The 24549-nt window shown below is 36.8% G+C and overlaps 1 protein-coding gene and 1 long non-coding RNA gene across 4 annotated transcripts in view; both read right to left on the minus strand.

Annotated features, from left to right (window-relative positions):
* Positions 1–24549, minus strand: part of ZDHHC17 (zinc finger DHHC-type palmitoyltransferase 17) — a 71944-nt gene that overhangs the window by 45919 nt on the left and 1476 nt on the right. For all 3 annotated transcript variants that reach the window (XR_005104367.1, XM_037388343.1, XM_037388344.1), the window contains exon 2: positions 7004–7107. Coding sequence is in view for 2 of the 3 variants with exons in the window: in XM_037388343.1 (XP_037244240.1) it covers positions 7004–7107 (104 nt within the window). In the remaining variant the exon portion in view is untranslated. The remainder of the gene's footprint in view (positions 1–7003; positions 7108–24549) is intronic.
* LOC119148340 lies at positions 1603–5445 on the minus strand. The gene is made up of 2 exons (XR_005104368.1): positions 2823–5445; positions 1603–1876 (listed from the first exon to the last, which is right to left on the minus strand). It is a non-coding gene; the product is annotated as an uncharacterized LOC119148340 (long non-coding RNA).

The raw sequence follows: 24549 nt of genomic DNA on the forward strand, positions 1-24549 counted from the left end.
GCTAAAAAAAGCGTAGTGCCTAAGGCTGAGTTGAGCTAAATCTCATCCTGCTTAAGTAAGTAGTACCACACAGCAAGCAGGAATTATATTACTAAAATACTTAAGTTATTTGAAAGAAACAGAATGTAAAAGGACAATAATGCTAACATCTATGAAGTGTAAGAGTCAATCATGTAAACCTTTCATGTAATGGATTAGGATTTTCCTTACATGTATTAGTTTTGGATAGGATCAAATTAAGCTCCTCCACAGTAGCTCCAATGGCGCTAAATTTTGGATTTGTGAGCAAAACAGTGTTGATAACATGCCTAGATTTTAGCTATTGATGAGCAATGCTTACACAGCGTTACAGAGCATTCTTACACTGTCCTGCCAGCGAGGAGGCTGGGGGTGGACAAGAAGCTGAAAGTGGACACAGCCACGACAACTGACCCTAACTAACTAAAGAGATAACTAAAGAGATTTCACATGACACTGTGCTCAGCAATAAAAGCTGGGGCAAGCAAAAGGAACAGGGGCATTTGGAGTTATGGATTTGTCTTCCCAAGTAACTGTTTGGTATGATGGAGCCCTGCTGTCCTGGAGATGGCTGAACACCTGCCTGCCCATGGGAAGTAGTAAATTCATTCCTTATTTTACTTTGCTTGAACATACAGCTTTTGTTTTCCTTATTAATCTGTCTTTATATCAGTGCATAACTTTTACCCTTCTGGTTCATTTCCCCAACCCACTGGGAGAGAGAGAGAGCGCGAGCAGCTGTGTGGGGCTCAGTAGCCTACTGGGGTTAAACCACAACATTACTATCGGTCAGCTATGGTAAACTGTACAAGTTATTTAGATGAGCATCCTATCAAGTTAACTACACAACACAAAATGAACCTCCTTGAAAGCAGCCACTGACAACCAGTCAAGTTTTTGTTAGACCAGGCTACTAAGATAGGTATAACCAAGCAGCACTGCCCCAGCATGGGGAGGTGTGGCAGGGAGGTGTTCTTTGTGGGTTTGGTGGGGGATTGTTTGAGTGGTTTTTCTATTTTACTTAAAGCAAATTTCTAGTCTTACAGAAAACGTGATGCTGCTTTTTGAAGAACTTGGCTCAAGAGATGTGAAAATGAGAGGTGTGGCAAGCTTGTGAATCGACTCTGCAGCCCACTAAGGCAGAATTCTGTCACCAGTGCCCCTGCATAAGCCCTAATAGGAACCTCTGATTATGCTCCACTGATGTTTACAAATACCACCTCTAGAATTCACCCATACACTGCTGCAAGGTCCTGGGCAAAGACTACTGCATGGGTTCAGATATAACAAGGGGTAGCAGGAAGGGATTCCTTCTCCACGCATAGCATCATAGACTTCCCCTCCCCACCGGAGGGCAAACTGCAAGTCACAGGTACTTCCTATTGCTTGGCCACAAAACAATCATGAACTTCTGCAACACATCAGAAGAGCCTTCCCAGGAAAACAAAACACTTTCCAAAAGTTGAACTGAGAATGAGGTATACAGCAACTTTTTAAGTCACCATCAGTTTGCCTGTTCCCAGCAATTTATTTTGGTATCTTGAACTCAATCATAACTGATTACAAATGATGTAACATGCGAGGTACAATTTATTAAGTCTTCAATTTATTAAATTGTCACATGAGGACTTAAGGATTTAGACAGACAAATCTGTCTGGCAAAAAAGGTTAGGAATTTACAACAATTTGCTCCTCTTCCTGGAAACAGCAGGCTCTCTGCAATTAAATACAACACTGAATCTGATGCAGTTTGGTTTCTTGATAAGCAGCACTCTTCTCCCACATACTACCTACAGTTGTCTTCCATCAATTTGCTGCAGTTGACTTCACCTTGCCTTCTCCCAAACTTCATGACACACTGTTAGATTACAAAATGAGAAAGTCATCTATTTCGGACACTTAGCATACTCATACTTAAAATGTTGTCATAAAGGGCTCTATGGCCTTCCAGAAAGAGGAATGGAGAAAAAGATTCAAATCCTCAAAAGAGACTGATGTATTAACCAAAAAAATTTTCAGCATCTAGGTGAATTCTAGAGGGTGATGCAACAAACATCAATATGGAATAAAATTAAAGCACATTATTGACATTTCCTTGTTCTGAAAGAAATGGGACTATTTCTTCCAGGGCAAAAATACCATTGTGCAAGCTCATTTCTTGCACATAGTCTCTAAATCATAGTCTCTAAGCCATTTCAGTAACTAACCTGTAATGCTTTATTTGTCATTGCAGGTTAAAGATATTCTTAATGTAATACATTCAGAAATAGTATCCTAGAAGCCTTTTTGCATTTTAAGTATGTAATGCATTTTTTAATCTTTTGTCTGCAAGCACATCAACTCTTAGAAATAGACACTGCCAGCTTTACTGCGTGATTAATAAAAAAAATTGGCCACAATACTGGGAAGGAATCTCTCTTCAGCAAGAACATCACCATGCCAACAAACAGTAGGTAAATCACGAGCTCACTCCCTCATCACTGTAACTCCAATCAAAGCTGTTTCAACTGGAAACGCAATTAGCATAAAAATGATCCTTTTTATCTTTGGAAGTCTCATTCCCATAAACTATGGTGGTTAAGTACTAACAAAATCTTTCATACATTCTCATGTTATTTGTGCTAAACAGCAAGACAGTTTTGTCTCCAACAGCAAAAGGGTAACTCAGGAGTTGGTTAATGAACTGTTAACAGTGATGTTGAGAGACAAGAGAAATTGAGCTCTTGCATATGTTTCAAAGCCTTAAATTGTCTAGGCAGTTATGGCTATATTACTGGTGTAGTTAAAAAAAATATAAATCCCACCTCTTCCATGTGAACTTCAGATACATTTCACTTTCAGCAACATAATCAAACTCCATGGGCATAAGTGACCAGGCATAAAGAATGCATACCTGTGTCACAGTCTGCCCATCCTCTCCTGTGAATAGTTGAAGAAAGCCAGAAGTAATTATTACTTTGGCCAACCCTCAACAAATATAATTATTCCATATGTATACTATTTTTTTCTTATCAGTTACTCAATGAATGATGAGAAATAGTGAAGAAAAAAGCATGTTCTCAAACATATCCAACAAATTTTCCTAAGCAAGACTCAGCATATTTCATGCTGCACTATTTCACAATGCACACAACTTCACTCTGAATGATCTCAGTGAATAAAACTAACAGAAAAGTTAGTCTTCTGATAATGAAATTGTAACACTTTGAGCACAAGGAATCAATCTTCCAGAAGTCACAAAAGCAACTGTTAATATCATTAATGTTTAATACCCATGTTCATAATGGTTATTGAACATAATTTCAGCATAGCTGGAATTTACTCAAGTTCACTACAAGCAGAAGCAGCTTATTCAGTCTCAACAGAACTAAAAATCACAATGCAAGGATTACTATGTGTCAGATTTTGTTCTCCTAGTCATAACTGATCATATACTTCTCTACCTGTGGACCTTAGCTACTTTTCCTTAGTTTCATGGCTTGAAGTATTTAAAACAAAACAAAAGGCAGCAACTTTAAGTTACATTAACACGGTACCCTTCCCAAGACATCATATTCAAAGTTACGACTCCAGCCTTGGATGACACAGGGCTACTGGTGCCAGAAAGGATAGAACTAAACATACTCAACATACCTCCATTAAATTTCACTTTTATATCACTAATGACTGACTTAATTTTTTTTTAACAAGACTCCATTTCCGTGCAGCTCTAGAGAGAGCACTGAATGGTATCACAGAGGAACAAAAACAGTACACAGCCCACCTTTTGCTTTTGTAGAGGCAGAAGAAATTCAAAGACTTTCTATGCAGTTATAAATGAAGTATTAGTATGCAATGTTACTCCATTGCAATAGCAAAGGCAAGAATGGATTTTTTTACCACTGCTTTTAAAGAGATTTTCAAATACATATGAGTGGCCTGCTTCCGCTTTCAGGAATGTAACTTTATATGAATGAAACAATTTTGCTATAGCCAAATACAAGATGCCAAGAAATTATACACATATTGTAATCACTGCAAGATGACAGGCTAAGACGCTACTACTTTTAACACTACCTAGATGCCCTTGGACACATTTATAACAAAGCCAGTGCAAAGTGTCCTTTATAGCAATAGATATTAAACCCAAACACAAGTTTCTGCAAAACAAACAGAGATTGTTTTTGGTATAAAACATCTAGGCTCACACATCTGTGGGAGCATTTAACAGAAACATAATGGGGAAAAAATACAAATACTGATAAACTCTGCAAGAGAACATTAGCTGAACCACTCTTTTCTATACAAAGTCTTATTTTTATTCTAAGTGGTCATTAGATTTCTAGCTCAAAGTGTATGAGCACATTAATAGTATTTGATCTATAGTAAGAAGCTAAAGCACACAAACAGTTCAATATGAAACCATGAACAAATACTTCTGGAAAAATGTGCAGAGCTTGCAAGCTCTTATTTTCTCTTGCTGAAAATCATAAAAGCAAATGCACTATTTTAATAACATTGTTTTATTTCTCTGTAATCAAGTGCCAATAAACTCAACATCTCAAAACAGAACTCTACATTCAAACAGCATATACGAAGTATAGTTAAAAACCTTTTCATGCCATTTTTCATCATCATTTTTAAAGTTTAAGAAACTATGTTCCCCATTTTCATGTATGTTGCAACAGTAATAGTTACTTTCACAGGAGAAACTTAATGCAAAACATAAAATGCGGTAACAGCAACAATGTTTAAGAAAAAAATTAAATGACTGACTAGCTACTTATATGGCATGGACAACTGCTTCCTGCCTGGGTTATCACAGATTTAATAGCAAACAATTCTGTGCTACAGCAAAATGCACCTTCTGCCTGTTGAAAAGCCTGCACTTTAAGTGGTCTTACATGAAATGCCAAATAATTTTGGGTGACAGATCAGTTTGACTTTTAATAGTGGAAGATACTCAACATTATTATAGCTGGCTACCAGACCATTCTTGAGATCAACAGAATTACATTTGACTAATTGTAAGCACCCAGCTACTATTTGACTGCATCACACTAAGAAGCCTGTTATATTCTCTTGGGGAAGACTGAGTGCCACCAATCCCATGCTGAATGTCACACATGCCTGGACTGAAAAAACACACCCAAACCAAGAGAATGAAAATATTTCTTACTCTATTTTGCTACATTTTCCTTGAACTTACTGAACTGCTTGGAAAGGGGAGTTTGAGAGACAGATGATCAGCCCTTCTTTACAAAACTTTTTGTAGTATCTTATTCATATTAGCCCCCAACTAAAAAGTAAACAAAGTCAGCAGATATCTTAGTCTAAGTGAATACTGATTTTTGAGGACAAGTGGTAGAGGATAAGATAATTTTTCATTTATATAAAAGAGAGGTTATATTTCTACAAAAGTGAGTTAACTATATCTTTTAATAGGAACTACATAGCTTTTAAATAACACTGAATTAATATATTAGCATGATTATTTTATTGCAAGCCTTATGTTATTTGGTGGGTTTGTTATCTGCCTTAAATTTCAGGGATTTTTCCCTTTAAGACAGCTGTTTTATATAACATGGCCTTCAAATCCTCATAAATACTTACAAAAATGGTGAGTTCTCCCTCTAGTCAGGGAAGTGCTGTCTGGAAGTACCATAACCTGATCACATACTCATGCTGATAGTCCCCCTTCCCTGTGACATTAACCATTAGGGCTATGATACAAAACTATAGTACTCTTTGGTGAGATGTCCTCCTCTCTGTAAATCGTTTCTCACCGTGACTGGAAAGGAACATAACAGGTAATTCAGAACAGCCCTGTTGATTCTTGTTTGAGGAGACCAGAAAATAATTATGACGACTCAACTGAAAGCCTAGATCAGTCTAAATTTGAGGGCTAATGGGGACAAATACATTTTAGGGTTTCAAACATGCATTGAACATACAAGAATGGAAGCAGGTAACCTGTCAAACCACTTCTACTGTTGTATTTCCATGCTTTCAAGCAGCTAGTTTGATGCTTGCCATAATTTTCATTTCTAAAAATCCCTAATATGAGGATTACAAGTTGTAGTATTAAGTATTTACAGCAACAACTGCAGAGTCTGTCATCATCTATTTCAGGAAGTTAAAATCCTCACAAAAAGTGAAGGAAAGTACATACTTCCTAAACCTAAAAGGGGCCTGTGTCACATGCAGAGCTGCAAAGCTGCTTTCAGTTGGAGGAGATGCCTTTTAGGGAAAAAAAGGAAAGAACAATTTTGCTTTAAGAAGAAAAAGACAAATAGCTCAGCAAGATACACAGTAGTTTAAGTATTCAAATTAACAGTACAAGAAAAATAAAAATCTTGCAAAACGATCATCTCAGTTCACTGAAGAAAAGCGACGGTGGTGGTCTCTGAATAGTAAAAACAAGCTAAAAAGTAGCATCATGACAATTCTTCAATGTCTTGTGAGTTAGCATGTACTACGGTACTGTGTAGAAGACAAATGTGTATAACTGATCTTCATTAAGAATGCTATTCTTAAATCTGAACACAGTTTAATCCCACAATTTCAGCAATAAACTCAAGTTTCATAGCAGCACTGAAACTGCAGAACTGGAGACAATGAAGGAAGTTACACAGAGCCACATTCCTTCTAACCTACTGACGTCAACAAACCAATGAAACCCTCATGTTTGCATATCAGTGTTGCCCACTTACCTCTTAATCATCACCTACAGAAAATGAACATCATACCAATAGGAAGAAAACCATATGTTCTCTTGCAGCAAATGACCTATATTTACAACTTAACATAATTCCCCCGCATATTTCCATACAAATCTCATAAATACGTCTTAACGCTAATTTTGTAGAGTTCACTTTTGAAGTCTTCCACCACTGTATCTACAAATAGAGTTCACTTTCCACTTTATGCAAATAAAAAAAAACCATTTTATTGTTTTTTAACTAATACAGACACATACAAGTCCAATACTCAAAAATAAACTTACTGTGTGGCTTTGACAATGTCCCAAGTGCTGTAATCATCAATGTGGCTTTTCCGTCCAAGAGATTCACTATATCCATGGTTGTAATGGCTTTGTGGCTTGATTTCCTAAAAAAAAAAAACTTGTTATTAGAACACCAGCATTTAGTGAACTTTCTTAGAAAAAAAGAAAAAATATTTTAAAAAATAATCTATAAGAAAAACAAAACCAGTATCCAGTTCAGTGTACTATAAATCTACCTAAATCTGAGCATGGTAAGCTGACTGGCCACATTTTTACATTTTGCAAAGCAGGCCACCATATTCCCCAACGCAGATTGCAAACACTTCCAGAAACCACCACTTGTAATACCAGAGTTCTGCCAAATCCTACGCTGGGGTATTTTTATAGAATGTTAACAAAAAATAACAGCAATTTCTTTTTTTGGTTCGGTTTGTGGGTTTTTTCATTTGTTTTTAGAAACACAACATAGCATAGCTAAAAAAAAATAAGCTACTGGCCACAAAATAACAAAATCTCAGTCTGCTACTACAAATAAATACTATACTTCAAATAGCATAGTTAAATACCTTCCAGAAAATAAATAATTGTGAATGACTAATAACAATGACTAGAACCTACTGATACTTTATTGATTCTTCAACTCCAGTCCCAGCTTCAGAGGTGACCTTTGTATGTTTAGCCTATGGGTCTCAAACATAAATGGCACAACCATGACATGCTCTTCACCAGATACAGCTCCCTACAAAGTTAATTCTTTTGAAGGGCAACACTTCAACTGTCACTGCTTCTCTGGATAGCATTTATATTAAAACACTGTATTCACAGATCACCAAGGCAGCAACATACCATTTTTCTTTACAAACTGCATGCATGTGAAAGTCAACACAGCAAGCTGAAATTGAGCAATGAATTCTACACAGCTTCTTAACTGTATTCCATGTTACAAGTACTACAGCTGATTGCCTCTCTAATTCAGCACAGCTACATAAAAAAAATGAGAACTGCAACAGTGAAGCAGAAAAAGAAGCAAGCTCTCTCAAAGTCCTAAAAATGCATTTCAACTGATGTTATTAAAATGTATTATTTACTTGGTCTTCCCCTACATATAATTTCACAGAAGAAATTTTGTTTCTTTAATCTATACATGGAAACACTCTTAAACACCTTATGAAAAGTGTTTAAGATGCCAATTTCCACTTAGTTATTAAAATAAGTGATCAACATTTTCATTATTATAGTTGTTTTTTTTTTAAATAGAGATATCTTGAGTCAAGACAACCATGATATAATACACCTCACCTTAACGAGGATTCAGTCACAAATCTCTACCACCCTCTCTCCCAAGAGGCATACGTTGCCCCACTAGCTTAAAGTGACCAAGAGACATATTAGGGCTAGGGAGACTTCCTATTGCCAAGATGAGCAGGTCTCCCCACTTCTCATGTTCTCCGAGCTGTGCAATAATTTCTGCAAAAGCAGCTGTTGGTCACAATGAGAAGTAACTTCTTACTGTTTCCAGTTGTGGCTAGTCAGCCAAAGTGCTTTCTAGCTACGTGATAATATTAACCAGCTCTCTGTTGACTGCAATGGCTGTTTAAACACCAAGCTGCCATGCAGACAAGTAAACTGCGTTCTGACTCTCTTAACCTGGGACTTACTCATCTTGGCTGTATAAATACAACGCCTTCCCAATAACTGGCTGTTGGCAGTCAAATCAGTCATTACAAATTCTTCTCACTGAAGTTATTTCAAAGGTACTTCTATTCTAAAATTATTGTGTGCATTACCTCTCTCTTTTAGAGAGGTGAAGAAGACTATTTAAGTCTGAAAAGCACATTTAAAATATCTATTTCCAGGTTTCAGCATACTGAAGTGCCACTTAAACAGAAGTCTAAAAACTTACACCATTCATGACCTTGGAGTAAACTATCAAGAAGGCAGTCTAGTTGCAAACCTCAAAACTCTCAGTATTAACTTCAAAACCAAGTAACTTCAGTTGAGCATGTTTGTATTTGTTACATACAATGTAGCTATTTCAAAAAAGGAAAATAAATCAAATTAAGATAAATTCTAATGCATTAAGTACATTTCATAGTACTAAACTGTACTAAAATTAAGTCATTTATATAGCTAGAACATTTACAACATTTTATACACTAAATTTTTTCAATAAATTCAAGTGTTTAGATCTTTAAAAGCAGAACATAGTAACACTGAGAACCAGTGCAGCAAAAGTCTTCATTTTCAAAACAATTTATTCTTATGCATAGACTTCTCTCCAGAAAAATAATTCTTTCAATTTCACATAGTACATGTTTCCTTGACCACAATGCCCTTTTGTGGCATTCGATTTTTCTTTCTAAGCCTGAAAAGACTGACTAGAAGCAATTAAGCCTTGCCAGCCCAGCAGGAAAGTTGCTCTGTTGCCATCTCTACAGGAGAAACAACCTAAAAGTATCACAGGGCATCTGCCGTCATCCACATCCCATGTTACAACCAATTCTTTTCCTATAACAGAAACTGTTTCGCTTTGTCTTTGAAGAAGGCAACTTATTAACCAAACATTTTTTTTTTTTCCCCACCTACTAGATAAGCCAGAGTGTTAGCTGGAGTAAAGATGCTGAAGAAGATACTAGAGGACATTACAAAAAAAAAAAAAAAAAAAAAAGAAGAGAGAATGCTAACTTCATTATTTTGTCCAACGTGATTTTCTCTTTTCCATCAAATCAGGAGAAAAGCAGAACTTATACAATCTCTGTTCACCATTATACCACACAATCGCAGCAGGATTTTACTTACCAAATTGTAATGCTCAGACCTTGAAAAACTATAAAGGACAAGTCAAGTAGGCAGAGGCCAGAACAAAAGAAATTCACTGTCCTGAGAATTCACCTTGATGTGAAGATAGTAGACCAATGTATTTCTTTGCCTTCCGTGGCTGCCAGAAGTGGAAAATAGTCTCTCTTCTTGTTATCTAACAGTTATTAAAAGCAAACTGAGAAACTTGGGTTATTTTTCAGGCAGATGTTAATTTACCAGGGAACACTATTTCTCTTAAGCTGTGTTTCCCTGACCACTTCAAGCAGACAAACCAGCCTTCTGTTGTTCCCTTGAGTCCATACGAGCCAGTCAAGAGAGATGCCCATTTACTAGCAGTGTAAATTTATGTCCGCCTGAAGTGACCATGAAACCACAGCCTTGTGATACTAATGCTTTCACAAAAAAGTTGACAGGAACACAGCAATCTCTTAGGTATTAACTATTAACCATGTAAATTCAAAAAAGTGAGAGATTATATTCCTTAGCCCCTCCTACAGTTTTTCTACTACTTTTACTAAGGACTTGAAGGCAATGACAGTACCCTTAATTTCATTTAAAAAATATGTATTTCAATCTCCTTTCATATTGATAGCATCTCTGGACTACTCTTTTTACACTGAAATGTTCAAATTTTGTTACATTAATGCAAAGCAGCTGAAATTATGAAAAAGTCAGATTTGAGATGAAAGCAAATGAGTAAGCAAACAGTTCTCTCCCTTTTTCCCCCAGTACATACATTAGCAGCTACAATCCATCTGTTTAAAGACTCACAAGTATAAACTGAAAGTGAACTCTATGTTTCCTGATTTACTAAGAAGTTAAGTTTGTATTTTACATTTAAGAACAGTTGAAACAATCCCTAAAATCCTGAAACATATACGGACATCACAACCTCCAACACCATACAACAGACTCTCCTAAACACAGTGTGAACTGTGGAAAAATGGATGACTTTAGATTTGCTTGAAAAGAAGATGCAAATACTGCTCATTTTGGAAGTAAATAATTTAAGACAAATTCCAGGAAAGCATATCAAATCTGAATCTTCACACAAACCAGTCAGCTTTCTGCAGTCCGGACACAGACTCCCAAGCTTAGAGTCAAAATTTATTACTTAATATTATTTATGCAACTTGACAGTTGCATGTTGGCTTATAGTAGCATGCTGGCTACTATTGGTGCCATTCTACAGGATATAACTCTTACCTGGCATTGTAAGTGCCTAGTTTATGACTGATCCACAGAGTAATTTTTGGGTTCCTAAGTCAATAAGCTGCCAGGAATGAAGACAGAAGAGAACCTGTATTTTGTGAATCACAGTAATACCTGACTCACCTGGTGATACATGATTTGGACCAAGTCACTGCAAACAATGTTCTTACACACTGCACTTGACTGACAAGACAAAATATAAGATAGCCTGAAGTAGGAGACCATCATAAGACCTACAATACATGAATCCAAAACAGATATGAGCTCAAGGTGTTATCTCAGAGTCTACTGAAGACAGCTAAAAAACACTTCCCTTGAACCTTCAACTTTTGATTTTGCAGTCCCTATCACAGCCTTAGGCATTTCAGAGATCAATTTGATTACTTACGTCTGTGCTTGCAAAGCCTACTGGTTTGGTTAAACATCAACATAGCAGGAAACGAAAATTGTTGTATTCAACATGATTAACCTTCCCCCAGATGTCATGGCTTGTGATATACCAATATCTAGTCAACAGAACTCAACTGCTAGCTCCCTCTGCTTTTATAAAGACTATATATACACCAATGGAAAAAAACAGAAATCATATTTGAAAATTGAAAGTGCAAAGCTCTCCTAGCCATTCTATTCACAACACTGAAACACAAAAGCACATTCTTAAAACTCACAAATTCAAATTATGTCCTTTTTAAAGAAAAAAATCTGCAATTGAAAATCAGTTTCTAATACAATAATACAGCAAATAAATGTTTTCTGAAGCATCTGTTGCTCAAATGAGAAAAGAGTAAACAAATTATTTGTATCTATCCAGCCAGGGGTCAAGTTCTGCCAAGTACCTCTGCAGTTATTTGGAAAGTAAGAATCAGAAAAAAAACCAAACAAACAGTATGGCAATTGTTTCATTTGACTATGTGCTACACCGTTGCAAACATAACCCTAAAGTAGAGAAGCTCTTCAAATACCATTGTGGTAATTCCTCCATCACAAGGACTGCAACAGTATATTAAACTATTAAGTTTGCAACAAGGACTCAGTACCACAACACACCATTTAAAAGTGAAAGAGCAAGCCTAAGTATGCAAGGATTTCAATCTAGTCAATAAAACTTGTTTAGACATCAAAACTCCTCCTAAGCCCGTACATGCTTGCGCATATTCACTCATTACAAGTTAAGTAAACAAGATGGCTCAGAATAAAACCATGCCAAATCTTTAAAACTAGCAAACATTTACCTTTTCCACCACTTCCTCTGGCAAGTTTTATATTTTTAAATGTTTAGCATAGCAACTTATAAACCTGCCATTTAAAAAGCTGTGAATATAAATCACAATCTCTCTGTATACGCACTGATAACAAATACAATGCTTTCAACACAGCCACACAACCATGCAGTGCTGCCACGACAAGTGTGGGCCTTGCCATAAGTCAGCAGCAGGCTACCTGAACACAGCTGCCTGTACCCAGGCATCCCATGTCCTGCTCAGCCCCGCTAGGACCGACTGCAGGGGCGTGATGTCAGGGGAGTTTGCCCAGTGCTAGTCATTCTGCATCAGCAGCTAAGCTAGATAGAAAGCATAGGTACAACATTCAGACAGCATCTATTTTTGGACTTTAACAGAAGATTAAAACACAAAATACAGATTACTCCTCCAACCTGCTAGAGAGAAAGCTCTGCTTAGAAGTCCTATACTGACCAAGATTGCTTGCCCAGCATTATTAAAGGAACACGAATAAGCATTTTAAAAAGCGAAAAATAATTATTTTTATCATGTTTACATCATGCCTTTCACAGAACTTTGTGCACTGTCAGTTTCACTGTCACCATTTGGCTTTTAAGTTCTCACCAAAAATAGGAAAGAATTAATCTCCTCTAAATGCACACCCCCTCACAGAAATTCTAGGAGAATAGTTTAAATCCTTAGAACTACTATGATTTTTTCCAAACATATGACAGATTGCTAATAAAGTCACAACGTAACATTGAGCCTAGAACATACACCACATTCACAAATGGCTTCAACAATATTGAAGTGTTATTTTTCCTTTTATGATGAAAACATTTATTCCAGGGAAATTTAATTTCACAACTATGATCCACTGTTAAAAACCACTAACAGCAAATTCAAAGATGAAAAGTCAACTGAAATCCAAATGCATTTATTTTTTGATATTTTGATCTCCACTGACAACAGTTCCTCCCCAGCTGCAAGTCAGGTAACCCAAACAGAGAGCAGAGGCCCTAATCTCCCTAATTTACAATAAGCAGGTTGCAAACACTAAATCTCTGCTTACTTCATCCTGTTTCAAGAAGCCAATTCCAAGCTTGATTTGAGCCAAATTAGCAGTTTACCATTGCTAAAAGAGAAAGGTCATTTCTCTGCCCACTCTCCCCCATGGCTCTTGGCTCCGTGCTCCTGTTGTCTAACTCAAGCTAGCTGTGGTACAGTGAGCCCACTCAATTAATTGTGGGGCAGGGGCATGGGGGGTGCAGAGAGGAGGAATTAAACAAGAAACAGAAAAACCCGATTCTTTTACAAGGACAGCAGGTTGAATCTGTTTTTCCTCCAAAAAGACTGGCTCCAGGGCCATTGGTAGAAGTAAAGCAAGTAAAGAGAATTAGCATGAACATTAAGCAAGTAAAGAGAATTAGCATGAACATTTTGGCAGCTGCCAATTGTTAATTTGACTAAATCATGGAACAACACACTCCAGCTTTTAAATATTCAAGGAAGTCAAGCTTACAGGATGAAGAAAATTATGCTATTTCTAGAAACTGGTAGAGTTGGTTGGCTTTAGAAGGTTGCAACAGACAGATTTTACTTATTTATAAAAATCAAATTTGGTTCTCCATTTAGTGCCAGGGGTCACTCTTTCTCGATGAGCTTCCCACTTCAGTGACTATCCTTTGACAGTGCCCTAATCACTCATCTGCATCTGTGACTAGTTCATCATTACTCATTAGTCACAGAATGTGCAGATTGCTTGCACAGATATGTAAGTAATGCAGGGTAGGAAAACTTGGAAGAGTGAGAGTAAGGCTAAAAAAACCGATAAAAGTTGTTTTGGAAAAAAGAAACAACACAGTAAAGGAGAAAAGCGAACATCCTCTGGAAAACAGGACCAATAAGATAGGGAAACAGAAGATAAAGCAAAATATGAAAAACTGCCAAAGGAAAAAGGGAAGTGCAGAAGAGAGGGGAACAAAAAGCAAGTACAGCTTCCAAGAACGAGCACTAACAATACCAGTATTCCCAATCACTTCTCAAAACCAAATGTCCAAGTAAAGTTATGCTCATTTCCCCTCAATGCTCAAATCTTTTAATCTTTTCCAATAAAAAAGCCAAAATGAAAAATGCTTAAGGAGAATTCTGAGAAAAGTATTCATAGAAAAAAATTATGAAATCATATATGAAAGAATATGACCAAAACTGAATTATTCTGAGATCGCCGTTTCATAATTCGCAATTATATATAGCAGGAGGATATGAATAGGTCAATATGCCTGCTTGGACATAAGGAAGGGAAGAAAATACTGCTGCTTACAGCTGCTACACATGGCTCTGGTAGGCATTAACAGATGGCTAGGACTGCTTTTCCTTTAATGTTATGCAATATTGCTGCAAGGAAGCAATACCACGATCAAAGTCAGACATTCAAATTCTGAATGATGACCAAGATAATTGACACTTGAAGAGAAAATACTAAGAATTTCTAAAAATAAAAATGTAGTAATAAAAGCATCACCTTCTATAAATTATTGCATACCATTGCCTTTGTTTCTTAATGAAAAGAGAAGAATATTTTTTTTTTTGATGACTATACTATTTCCATACCTGGCTATAGCTGAAAGAATCATGATAAAATCAGAAGTGACTGCAACTATTTCAAAGCAGCTTAACAATAAAATAATCCTTACGTGTGTTATATTTGACAGGGATTACTGAAGGTTAATATTAAAGAATTACCCTCCATTTGATTTCTCTGTTCTTCATTTGACAGAATATAGTGCTTTTTAGTAAACTTTCCCAGTTTTCCTCCTACTTTTTTTAAAGTGCAAGAATCTATACAGATTTATTTATAGTAATATGCATATTATAAACACCCACATTAGTTTATACACACTTAAACACTAGCCACTCATGCACTAGCATTAATAGAATAATGCTCCCAAAATAAGGACAAGCAAATACATTTAATGCATTCCTAAAAAAGATACTGCTGGTATTTATTTTGGCATTTTTAACTTAGAAGTTCCTCTTCTAAAGCTTATGGTAACTTTCCTGCCCCTACCCCTTCACCTAATTCTGCAACACAAAGTCACAGAAACAGAGGCTAAAGTGATCATGTATTAATTTTAGAGATGATCACATTAAATTCTTTACAGACTTGAAAATAGCAGCTTTTTCTTCTCTAGAAACAGCAGTAAATTTAGGATAAAATCAGTGAAACAGCTAAGCTGACTAACTGTTGACTGTCTTCAAGTGGCAGCTGCCTGAACCTTCTCACACTCAAGTGAAGTCCTAGCCAGAAAAAAAAAAATGAAATAAAAAAATCTGCAGGGCTGTACAGGTCCACAAGTTTGAGGAGCCAGAGCTTTCAGCAGCTATGAGCTGTTAAGATTGTCTGAACTCAGATGATGCATATACACCTTCAATTTAGCTAATACATGCCAGAAAACTTCCATCTATACCAATTACATTCTCCATGAAAAAAGTGCACAATACCAATTATCTTAACTGGCCATATTATACATTAAAAAACACTGAACTGTTTGGGTTGCAATTATATACTGTCTGAGTTGCCTTACTTTGACCTTTACAATTTATGCTGGAATTGTCCCTGCCCCCTATTATAGCATTAAATTACATAAATTGAGTATGACATGACAAACCCCCCTTCCATTCAATGCCAATTCTGTCGCCATTTTCCATTACTTTTCACAATTGACAGCATCCCATGAAGTCTGTTTGGTTTCCCCTCTTTAATTTTTTGGCCTATTTGCATGGTTTCTTGACGTGCCAAATGAAAAGATGCATTTATGAAAATCCCTGGAGAAGCCAATCATAGAATGGAAAAAACCCCATACCTAATACTCTGATTTTTTTGTGAAAGCAAGTCACAGTTTAAGTCTACAATCCTTTCTTTAAAAAGCAGCAAAATAGATTGAGAAAAGCCTCAAACATGGTAAAGTAGTCCTTTTGCTGATACTGAGTTCCACCCACAAGCAACAGAGAGAATAATCCTGCATACTTGCCAATGTAGATCTGATTTTTTTACATGAGTTAGAGATGCTCAACTAGAGCCCTTTACCCAGCCACTTTATACAAAGGTCAGAGAACATGTGAATTAAAGCATAGCTGGTAATGAGCAAGTTTTATTTCTTCAAAGCAAGCATCCACAACCAATGGACAGCTTTCTAGTCATTTACTTACAGACGATGCTAAATTGAACAGTGTTATGCTTTAGGAAGCAACAGCTTCACAAGTAGGCTTTTCAGAAGGCCTTGTATTTGCACACAGTGTCAGCAACAAGTGTTATTTAAAACAGCTGCATTTGACTAGCATTTGTAATGGTTAAAAAAAATGGAAAGCTTAAAATGCTATGGTTTAAAATTTACTTGAAAGTTTTGTTTTAGTCAGCAACTTACATTAACATGTACATACATCCTTTTGGCTCTCTTTTCAAGGAGTCTTACCTTGTGTTCTCAGCCAAAATCTCAGGATTTCAACAGAAATAAAAATGGGGCTTTTTTCCCCAAGTGGTTTAAACAGGTCTAGGTCTCAAGAGTATATGAGCTTACACAAGTCTCAACATTAAAAAAAAAAATCCCCGAGACATCTAGCACTAGTAGGAAGTCATCATGAGATAAAACTTATAACCAGTTATGCATTTCACTGTTTTAAAGTGCTAAACATCAAAAATACATACTTAGGTGCATCTAGCTCAATCCTGATCCTCAGCTACTTGGAGAAAAAAAAAAAAAAAAACAACCACTCCTCAAAATTCCCAGAAAAGGATATTCTGAAAATTCTTTTCCAAAGATCAAGGTTCTTGATTCAATTTTCAAACCTGGTAACATCACGTACTCAACAAAAAGTATAATGAAAGTTCTGCTTTATTCATCAAGTATTTGCCAAAGCCACTCTCAAATGTAAATTATGCTCCTTAGTGAGTTTACAGCTAATTCATCTCCGAGGAACAGCAAAAAAATTACATCAAGTATTAGAGGACTGGCAAGTGCACATGACAGAATGAACCGTCAGCCTAGCTATGGACCCTCTTTTCTCCTTGGCCGATACAGAAAAAAAGAAAGCTAGTATAAGCTGCACTCGGTCTTCACAGAAAACTTCAGTTTCCCATTCCTACCACAACCTGAACCAGCAAATGGACCTTCAAATCAACAGCCAACTAAGCAAATTCTCATTCCCACTTTGGATAAACACAGGCTGGTTCATCTACCACAACTAGGAAGTGCATAAAAGGTGCTTCTAGTCATGCTGATAGTTGATTTTCTGCAGCATATCAAACAGCTTAGTAAATCTGTGGTATAAATAGGACTGTTCTAAACTGTCAGACAACTCCTAACCTTCCAAACTGGTCACACCAGCTCACCCTCTACTTTCTATCAGTACTGTAGTGCACTTGATCCTACAATGGATTAGGCATAGTGAACTGGCAGAAAGTGATTCACAAGTTTGTTTTTTTTTTATTGGATGCATTTTCTACAGATCTAGTTCCCTGAACTGGTTTATCCTGGGACCAGACCAGCATCACTGGCAGACACATGCAGCTGGAAGTGTTTAAAGGTAGGTTTCACAACCACCTTAGGTCAAGTTAAAACTGATGTGCCATCAGAAGGAGCGGTCACACTCACAGTCCTGGCTGCACATTCTTGGTTACCTCTTACAAGTTCTCACAACAGCACAGTAATGGTTTCAGTTAGATCAGGTCATACACTCACAAAGCAAGAAGTATTCCAGTTCACCTACTGGCCACACAACTGCAAGAGCTAGTCCCAGGAAGGGTAAGGGACCGTGTCTGGGCTCCACTGTGGTTTTAGACCATGTTTTTTAACATGTGATTGAGTTTAAAAAAACATCACAACCTTCAAAACCGGCAGTTCAAGTGTTTTCAAAGCACACTCTGATGTCCTTCCTCTCTTGCTACTGCGCTCCCCCCTTCCTAAGTCATCCCTTGATCTTGAACAGCATTCCAAGCTCTGACCACAGCATTCCCACTACCCTCCAATTTTGGTACCTCCCCCCTTACAGGGACAATTAAGGAAACACTTCTGAAGACCTCACGTCATCCTACAAGTGTAGGAAGAAACTACTAGATTTCAAAATTGCACAGGACAAATTGTAGTCTAACGTTACACCACGTACTACTGGGCATGACAGACCTGAAGGTTTTCAATTCAGCCAGACTCCCTCTGACTTCAGAAAAAGCCTCAACTTTGTTCTACAGTCTCATTTGTAACAGACCCCAGTGTCTCTCCCAACTACAAGGACACTGTGAAAGTCAAATCTTTATCTTGTACTGTCTTTGAAAAGCAGCAGAGGACAGCATGCCTGCTGAAATACCAATTACTGATGCCACTCCCATTGAAACATGTCAGTATCACTGGCAATACTACCCAGTTTTCAAGCCAACAGCAAACAAACATTTTCCTCTTTAATTCTGTAAACTGGATTCTGCAAAGTTAAAATGTAACCCTCTTCCACATTTATAATGTCTCACTACGTTCCTAAGCAAGCAGGTAAACACAGTGAAATAAACACTTGTTGAAAAACTGAAAATGTGTGAAAACTGGGAGAAATAAAAGTCTGTGTTTAACAAGTAAAAGCAAACTAAGCCAACACAAATTCAGGTCAAACAAGACATTTATCACTGATGCTTTAAGAGGGCCTGTTTCAGAAAGCGAAAAATCCACTACTGTCCAAATCAGAAGAAAATACATTAAAAAAATAGAACTGTTTACAGTTTTTCAAGTGTTTTCAAGATGCCTGAGAAGCCATAATGCTACCACTGAGAAAAAGCCCAGAGTGACGAAAATCTGCATACAAGGGAAGTGAAAACAACTGGAAAAAAAAAAAAAAAAAACCAACAACAACAAACCACCAGCAAGAGAAGCATTGACAATGAGTGTCACAAATTAGAAAAATATGGCCAACTGAAAGGCAAAAGGACACAAGACATTCCTATCCCCAGAAGGGCAAGCAGCATCCTAACAACAAAAGAAATGGACAAAAATTGTCAAGATTACAACATAAGAATGATAGAACTGTCAATAACAACAGAAAGCCTCAAAATCTGAAAATGTTCAATAAGTACAGAACAAAAACACCAGGAAAAAGCCAGAACATTTAAATCATATACTGTTGCCATGACAAAATGCTTTCTTATGTAACAACAAATATTATTAAGCTTCTTTAAAGTACAGGTTGTTTAGGTCAACTATGTAGTCCAAAAGATTCAAATACTGTTCTTCATTAAGCATGAAGAAACTCCAGTGATCTGGATAAAAAATATGGGTTATAAACATTCACCATTTTAAGTTGTTTCTGGCTTTTCCAAGTTTGACACAGAATTAACAAAAAAGCAAAGACTAGTAAGGCTAAGTACCATGACTTCACAGAATAATAAACCCAGCACTTGCCGTTTATACAGAAGTAGTAATGGTCAAACACATTTAATGTATGAAGTGGTTGATTTAGTATTGTTGATACTTTGATTAAGAAATTAGAATATAAAGTTAACGTAGTCTATCCTGTATGTATTAAAAACTAGAAGTCAACAAGCTTTATTCTTACGATTCTTTTTGTGACTATTACACATACTGTCCTAGTTAAGGACCACGTTGGCTAAAAAACTCTCTCTTGCGCTTTTCAGTAGCTCATGTTTTTAAAACCTCAGGGGAGTGTCAATACAAAAATATTATTGAGAGGACACTATGCATCCTACAGAGCTTGGATTTTTACCCCACCCTACTTCATGCTTGGCTGCAACTCAAGAGTAGAGGTAACTTACATTGTGGGGGAAGGAAGGGGGACAAATAATACCTGATACTATGTAGCTTATATTACTTGGGGAAGGTTGGGACAGGCCAGGATAAGGTTTTTTAAATACCAACAAAAGCAAAGTCTTATCTAAATGCAGATCCATCCTGGTAACTATCCAGAAAGCATTGACAAGAATTGGAGGTGAGTATTATCAGGGCACTAGCTTCCAGTGTGCAGTTCCCAGCAAGACCAGTAGAATGGTCTACACATACGGAGAATGCCAAGTAAGAATGTGGAAGTTGCTTTACTACTGCAATTGGCCCTAGTGTAGCTACTAGAACAGTGCTCTGTTCTCAAGTTCGCCAATACAGCAGCTATTGAACTCAGAGCAATGCCATGAAAACACTGGAAGAATGAAAGAACACAACTTTAACGACAGACTCAAAAGGATCAGCAGGACTGCAGACCATAACATCAGTGTAGGGATCCGACAACCATCAGCATATTAAATAAATACAGACAGACCTATATTTGGATAGATCTCTCTCAAGATGTAATGAATGGAAACAAATTAAATTGAGACTAGAAATAAGTTTGAGTCTTAGACAAATTAATTTGGGGGCAACTTTTCCAGCCACACCATACTATCTGTTGCTATAGGATTTTATTTTCTCTTTTACTTTAGAAGTAGTATCCCAGCTATAAAAGAATTAGTTCATTAAAAAAACCTCAATGCCTGTTATTAGAAGGTTGGATTACATCTGCAGTCCCCTCTGGCCTCAAACTATGAAACTAATAACCATGACAGACAAAGCAAGACAGAAACTTCAATATCAAACACGCTAATTTGCCTGAGACTTCATGGTTCCGACCTTCTTTTTAAATAATACAATAAAAAAAATAACTGATCTTTGAATGAGCTCACAAATGTAAACTTAGTCCCCGAAGTGATCTTGACTAAACTACAGATTAAATCTCATACCTTTACAGGACTATTAAGAACAATCTGCACCCCAACACAGCCTACCAGTATCAATAGAAATCCACAGGGAACAGTCAGACTGTAAAATCAAGCTTTTCACTGATACTTCAAACAGAAGAAACTAGACCTAAAGTTATCTACAGTAAGTTTACCTATTTTCTTCACACCACCACCAAGGAATACAAGGAGGTATTTTGCTTCTAACTTCCTAGGTAGTTACAAATTGAACCACAGGGAGAGAAACAAAGATAAAAATGAAGGCTTTGAGCTGGGATAATTCCTGACAGAATCCATCACCCTTAAAATTTTCATCCAACTTTGCAGGAAGATTTTTCTCTGACTTCAGAGTAAGTCAAAGAAAAAAAAGAAAAAAACCCACAACCCCCCCAAAAAAATCCCCCAAACCCCTACTTCCACAGTCAAGACTTTTCTAATGCCAAAAGAGATCTGTAACAATCAGTAACTTCCATCTCTCTCAAACATATCGCACACAACCTAACAACATTAGTGAATGCACTACACAGCAGTAACAAAAGAGATCTTCCACCCTAGTAACAGTTCTTACCATTTAGGAAGAGATGCAGCCCTGAACAGATGAAATACCTTAGAAGTTCAGGCTGTATTAGGTCACACACCAAGAATATTTTCCAAACAAACAGGAGCAGTACAAACACAATCCACTTCCCGAAGATCACACACACGCTACATTTCAAAATAAAACATCCAAGCCTACAGTCACCTACCCAGTTCAAGAAGTTGTTCTTGTTTAGAAGATCCAAGGAATTTATAGTCAGAAGGCCTATTAAAATAATTTAGTCAAAGGACAAGTATGAGTTGCATTCCCATACTAGGGCTACACTGTATAAATGGAAGCAGTACTTGCCATTGTAACTGTCACCAGAAACCTGAACACTGGGAGATGGAAACCACCAAAACTACTTAGTCCAGTGTTACTGTTCCATCCTAGGGTACTCTGCATCTCTTACAATGGAGCAACCATATCACACTGTAGGGCAGTCAATGCCCTGCCCACCCCAAGATCTATACCCAAAAGGACCCCCTCTCCTCGGTCATCTATGTACTCTGCAATCCTAGAATTCATGTATATAAAAGAGGCGGTAGATCACTCACAAAATCAGTCACTTCAACACAGTCTACACTCCTTCATATTCATGGATTTGAAACACCACCCAATTATCCACATGCAGAATTCAAAAGCTTGCATTTGGTCTCTAGAAAGACATCCAAACTCAAGCTGAAAACATCAAGAGCTTGAATATCCTTCTTCGTTACAATGATTACTCACCCTCACCATTCACTGCTTGCACCTTTCAATTTGATCCCATTCAGCTTCACTTTCCAGCCTTGGATGTTGTTAAGTATAAACTGAATAAAGCACTGCATCTCAGTAAGAAAGTATTTGCATGAGGAAAAAAGGTGCTCCTCACTATGATACAGTGAAAGGCTTGAAAAACCCTGTTCATGTTAAGGCATCGCTAAAATAATTCTTAACTCTTTTCAATACTCTTCATTGTTTAACAATGACTTTTAAAGACAAAACTTCATCCTTAATGTTACCACATACTTAGCCAAAAATAATCTCCTTGTTCCTAATCAGTAAACCACCTTTAAAAAAATATTCAAGGAATACATTACAATTTTTTTTAATCAAAGCATTATACTGGGAGCTTCTGCTGAACTGCCTGTTCATATTTATACCCTACCAGTCAATAAATTTCAGGATACAATCCTATGTCTATGTTCCTTATCTTCAATGCACTACTTTGAATATGGCTGCTATAAGGTGCACTTTGTCCTACTAGCGTAATTTCACATGAATTCTAGATGTTTTTTTACAATTGTGCTGTCCTTCCGGCATAGTACCTACCCATCTCTTCACCTGCAAGTTTTATTAATGGCAATTTTGTTATCACTTCCAAATCATTCACGGAGAACGGGGGGTGGGAATAAAAAATATTCAGTCTAAAAGATTAACTTTTCTAAGACTTTCAGGAACAATGACGTTCAGGAATAGTTCTCTCCAGCAACTATTTCCAAAATATATCAGTTACCCAGCAGCTCTCCATCCATTTATCATATACTGTAAGATGATTCTATTAGTATTATACAAGCAATTGACATTATTTGTTGTACTTCAGCACTAAAATGGTATTTGTATGCTTTGCTGTTCCACTAGTAAACTTATAATGATGCTATTAGCAAACAGTGGGATCTACACTGTCATAGTAAACTGAACTTGTGATAAGAAGAAAGAATAAGTGTCCTTTGAAACAAGAGTCTACTATATGTTTGGCTTGCTTTCAGGTGGGAGAGAGGGAGAGGCCCACAAACTCAGTCAGCAAGACACCACACCAAAAGCAGCCCCCCACCACCAGTTTCATAAAGCATGCATGTTTTCAGCAGTGTTTCTACCTCTTCTTACCAAAATTCCTTGAAACACTTTAAGCTGTGCCTTTCACAAATAAACATGTCTTCCAGCACGCCAGTACTTCACTAATTTTTCACTATTTCCAAGAACATCTTTCCTGCAACATTAATACTGTGTTCATAATATCTCATGGTAAAATGCAAAGCCATAATGCCCGCATAAAAAATACTTTCCTTCAAAAAAAGCCCATCAAAAAACTTTGAAAGTAATTCAGATTAGTCAAAATAAAGAGACAGTAAGAAGCAAACATCTCATTAAAAAAAAAAGCACAGAAAAAATATCTGAAAGATGCATGACACAAATAACAGTAGCATAAAACATAAGAAACTGGGAAAGATTTTGACAGTCCTATAAAAAGCATCAGTTTTATATGTATACAAATGTAAGAATGGATTACATGCTCCAACGTCACTACTTACATAAGGACATGGTGCTACTTTCTTAAAAAGGGGAAATCACCAAGTATTAAGACCCCTGACCTTCAAAAATGACTGAACATAGAGGTACTACGTTGTTTAGTGGACAAGTCTATAATGATACAGCTCTGCTGCGGTACAAAATCCTCAAGCTTTTAACAGACACTCCAGAAATACTCACTTAACAGCCAGTTTCACCACCAACATTAGAAACATCCTTCTCTTTTAAAGCTTATCGGCACAAAGAGATTTTAAGAACTACAGGAACACCCACTGAAATCTGTGTAAATACTACCCTGAGAATAAGATATAGTTAGATACTCAGCATTTCTAGAAAAATCAAATTAAAAACCCTCAAGACTAGTTAGACGAGCGATATTTATTGCATATTAAAAGATTCAGGTTGGTATTACAGCACACAACATGTATTAACTTCCTCATTTTTTGTACACACTCGACTTTATACACCAAAGGAACAGCATAAAATTCTGTCAGATTGCTTAACTACTGAAAATCACCAAATTAAATTGCAATATTTTTGTTCACTACATAGTAATTACTCAAAGCTGATTTAAGAAACACAATCTTTTAAAACACAATGGTTTCCTAACAGCCTGTAGATGCTTTTCACTCCAGTTTATAGTTTTAGACTGCCCATCTAGAGT

The sequence above is a fragment of the Falco rusticolus genome, chromosome 5 (assembly GCF_015220075.1).
Source record: "Falco rusticolus isolate bFalRus1 chromosome 5, bFalRus1.pri, whole genome shotgun sequence".
NCBI lineage: Eukaryota > Metazoa > Chordata > Aves > Falconiformes > Falconidae > Falco > Falco rusticolus.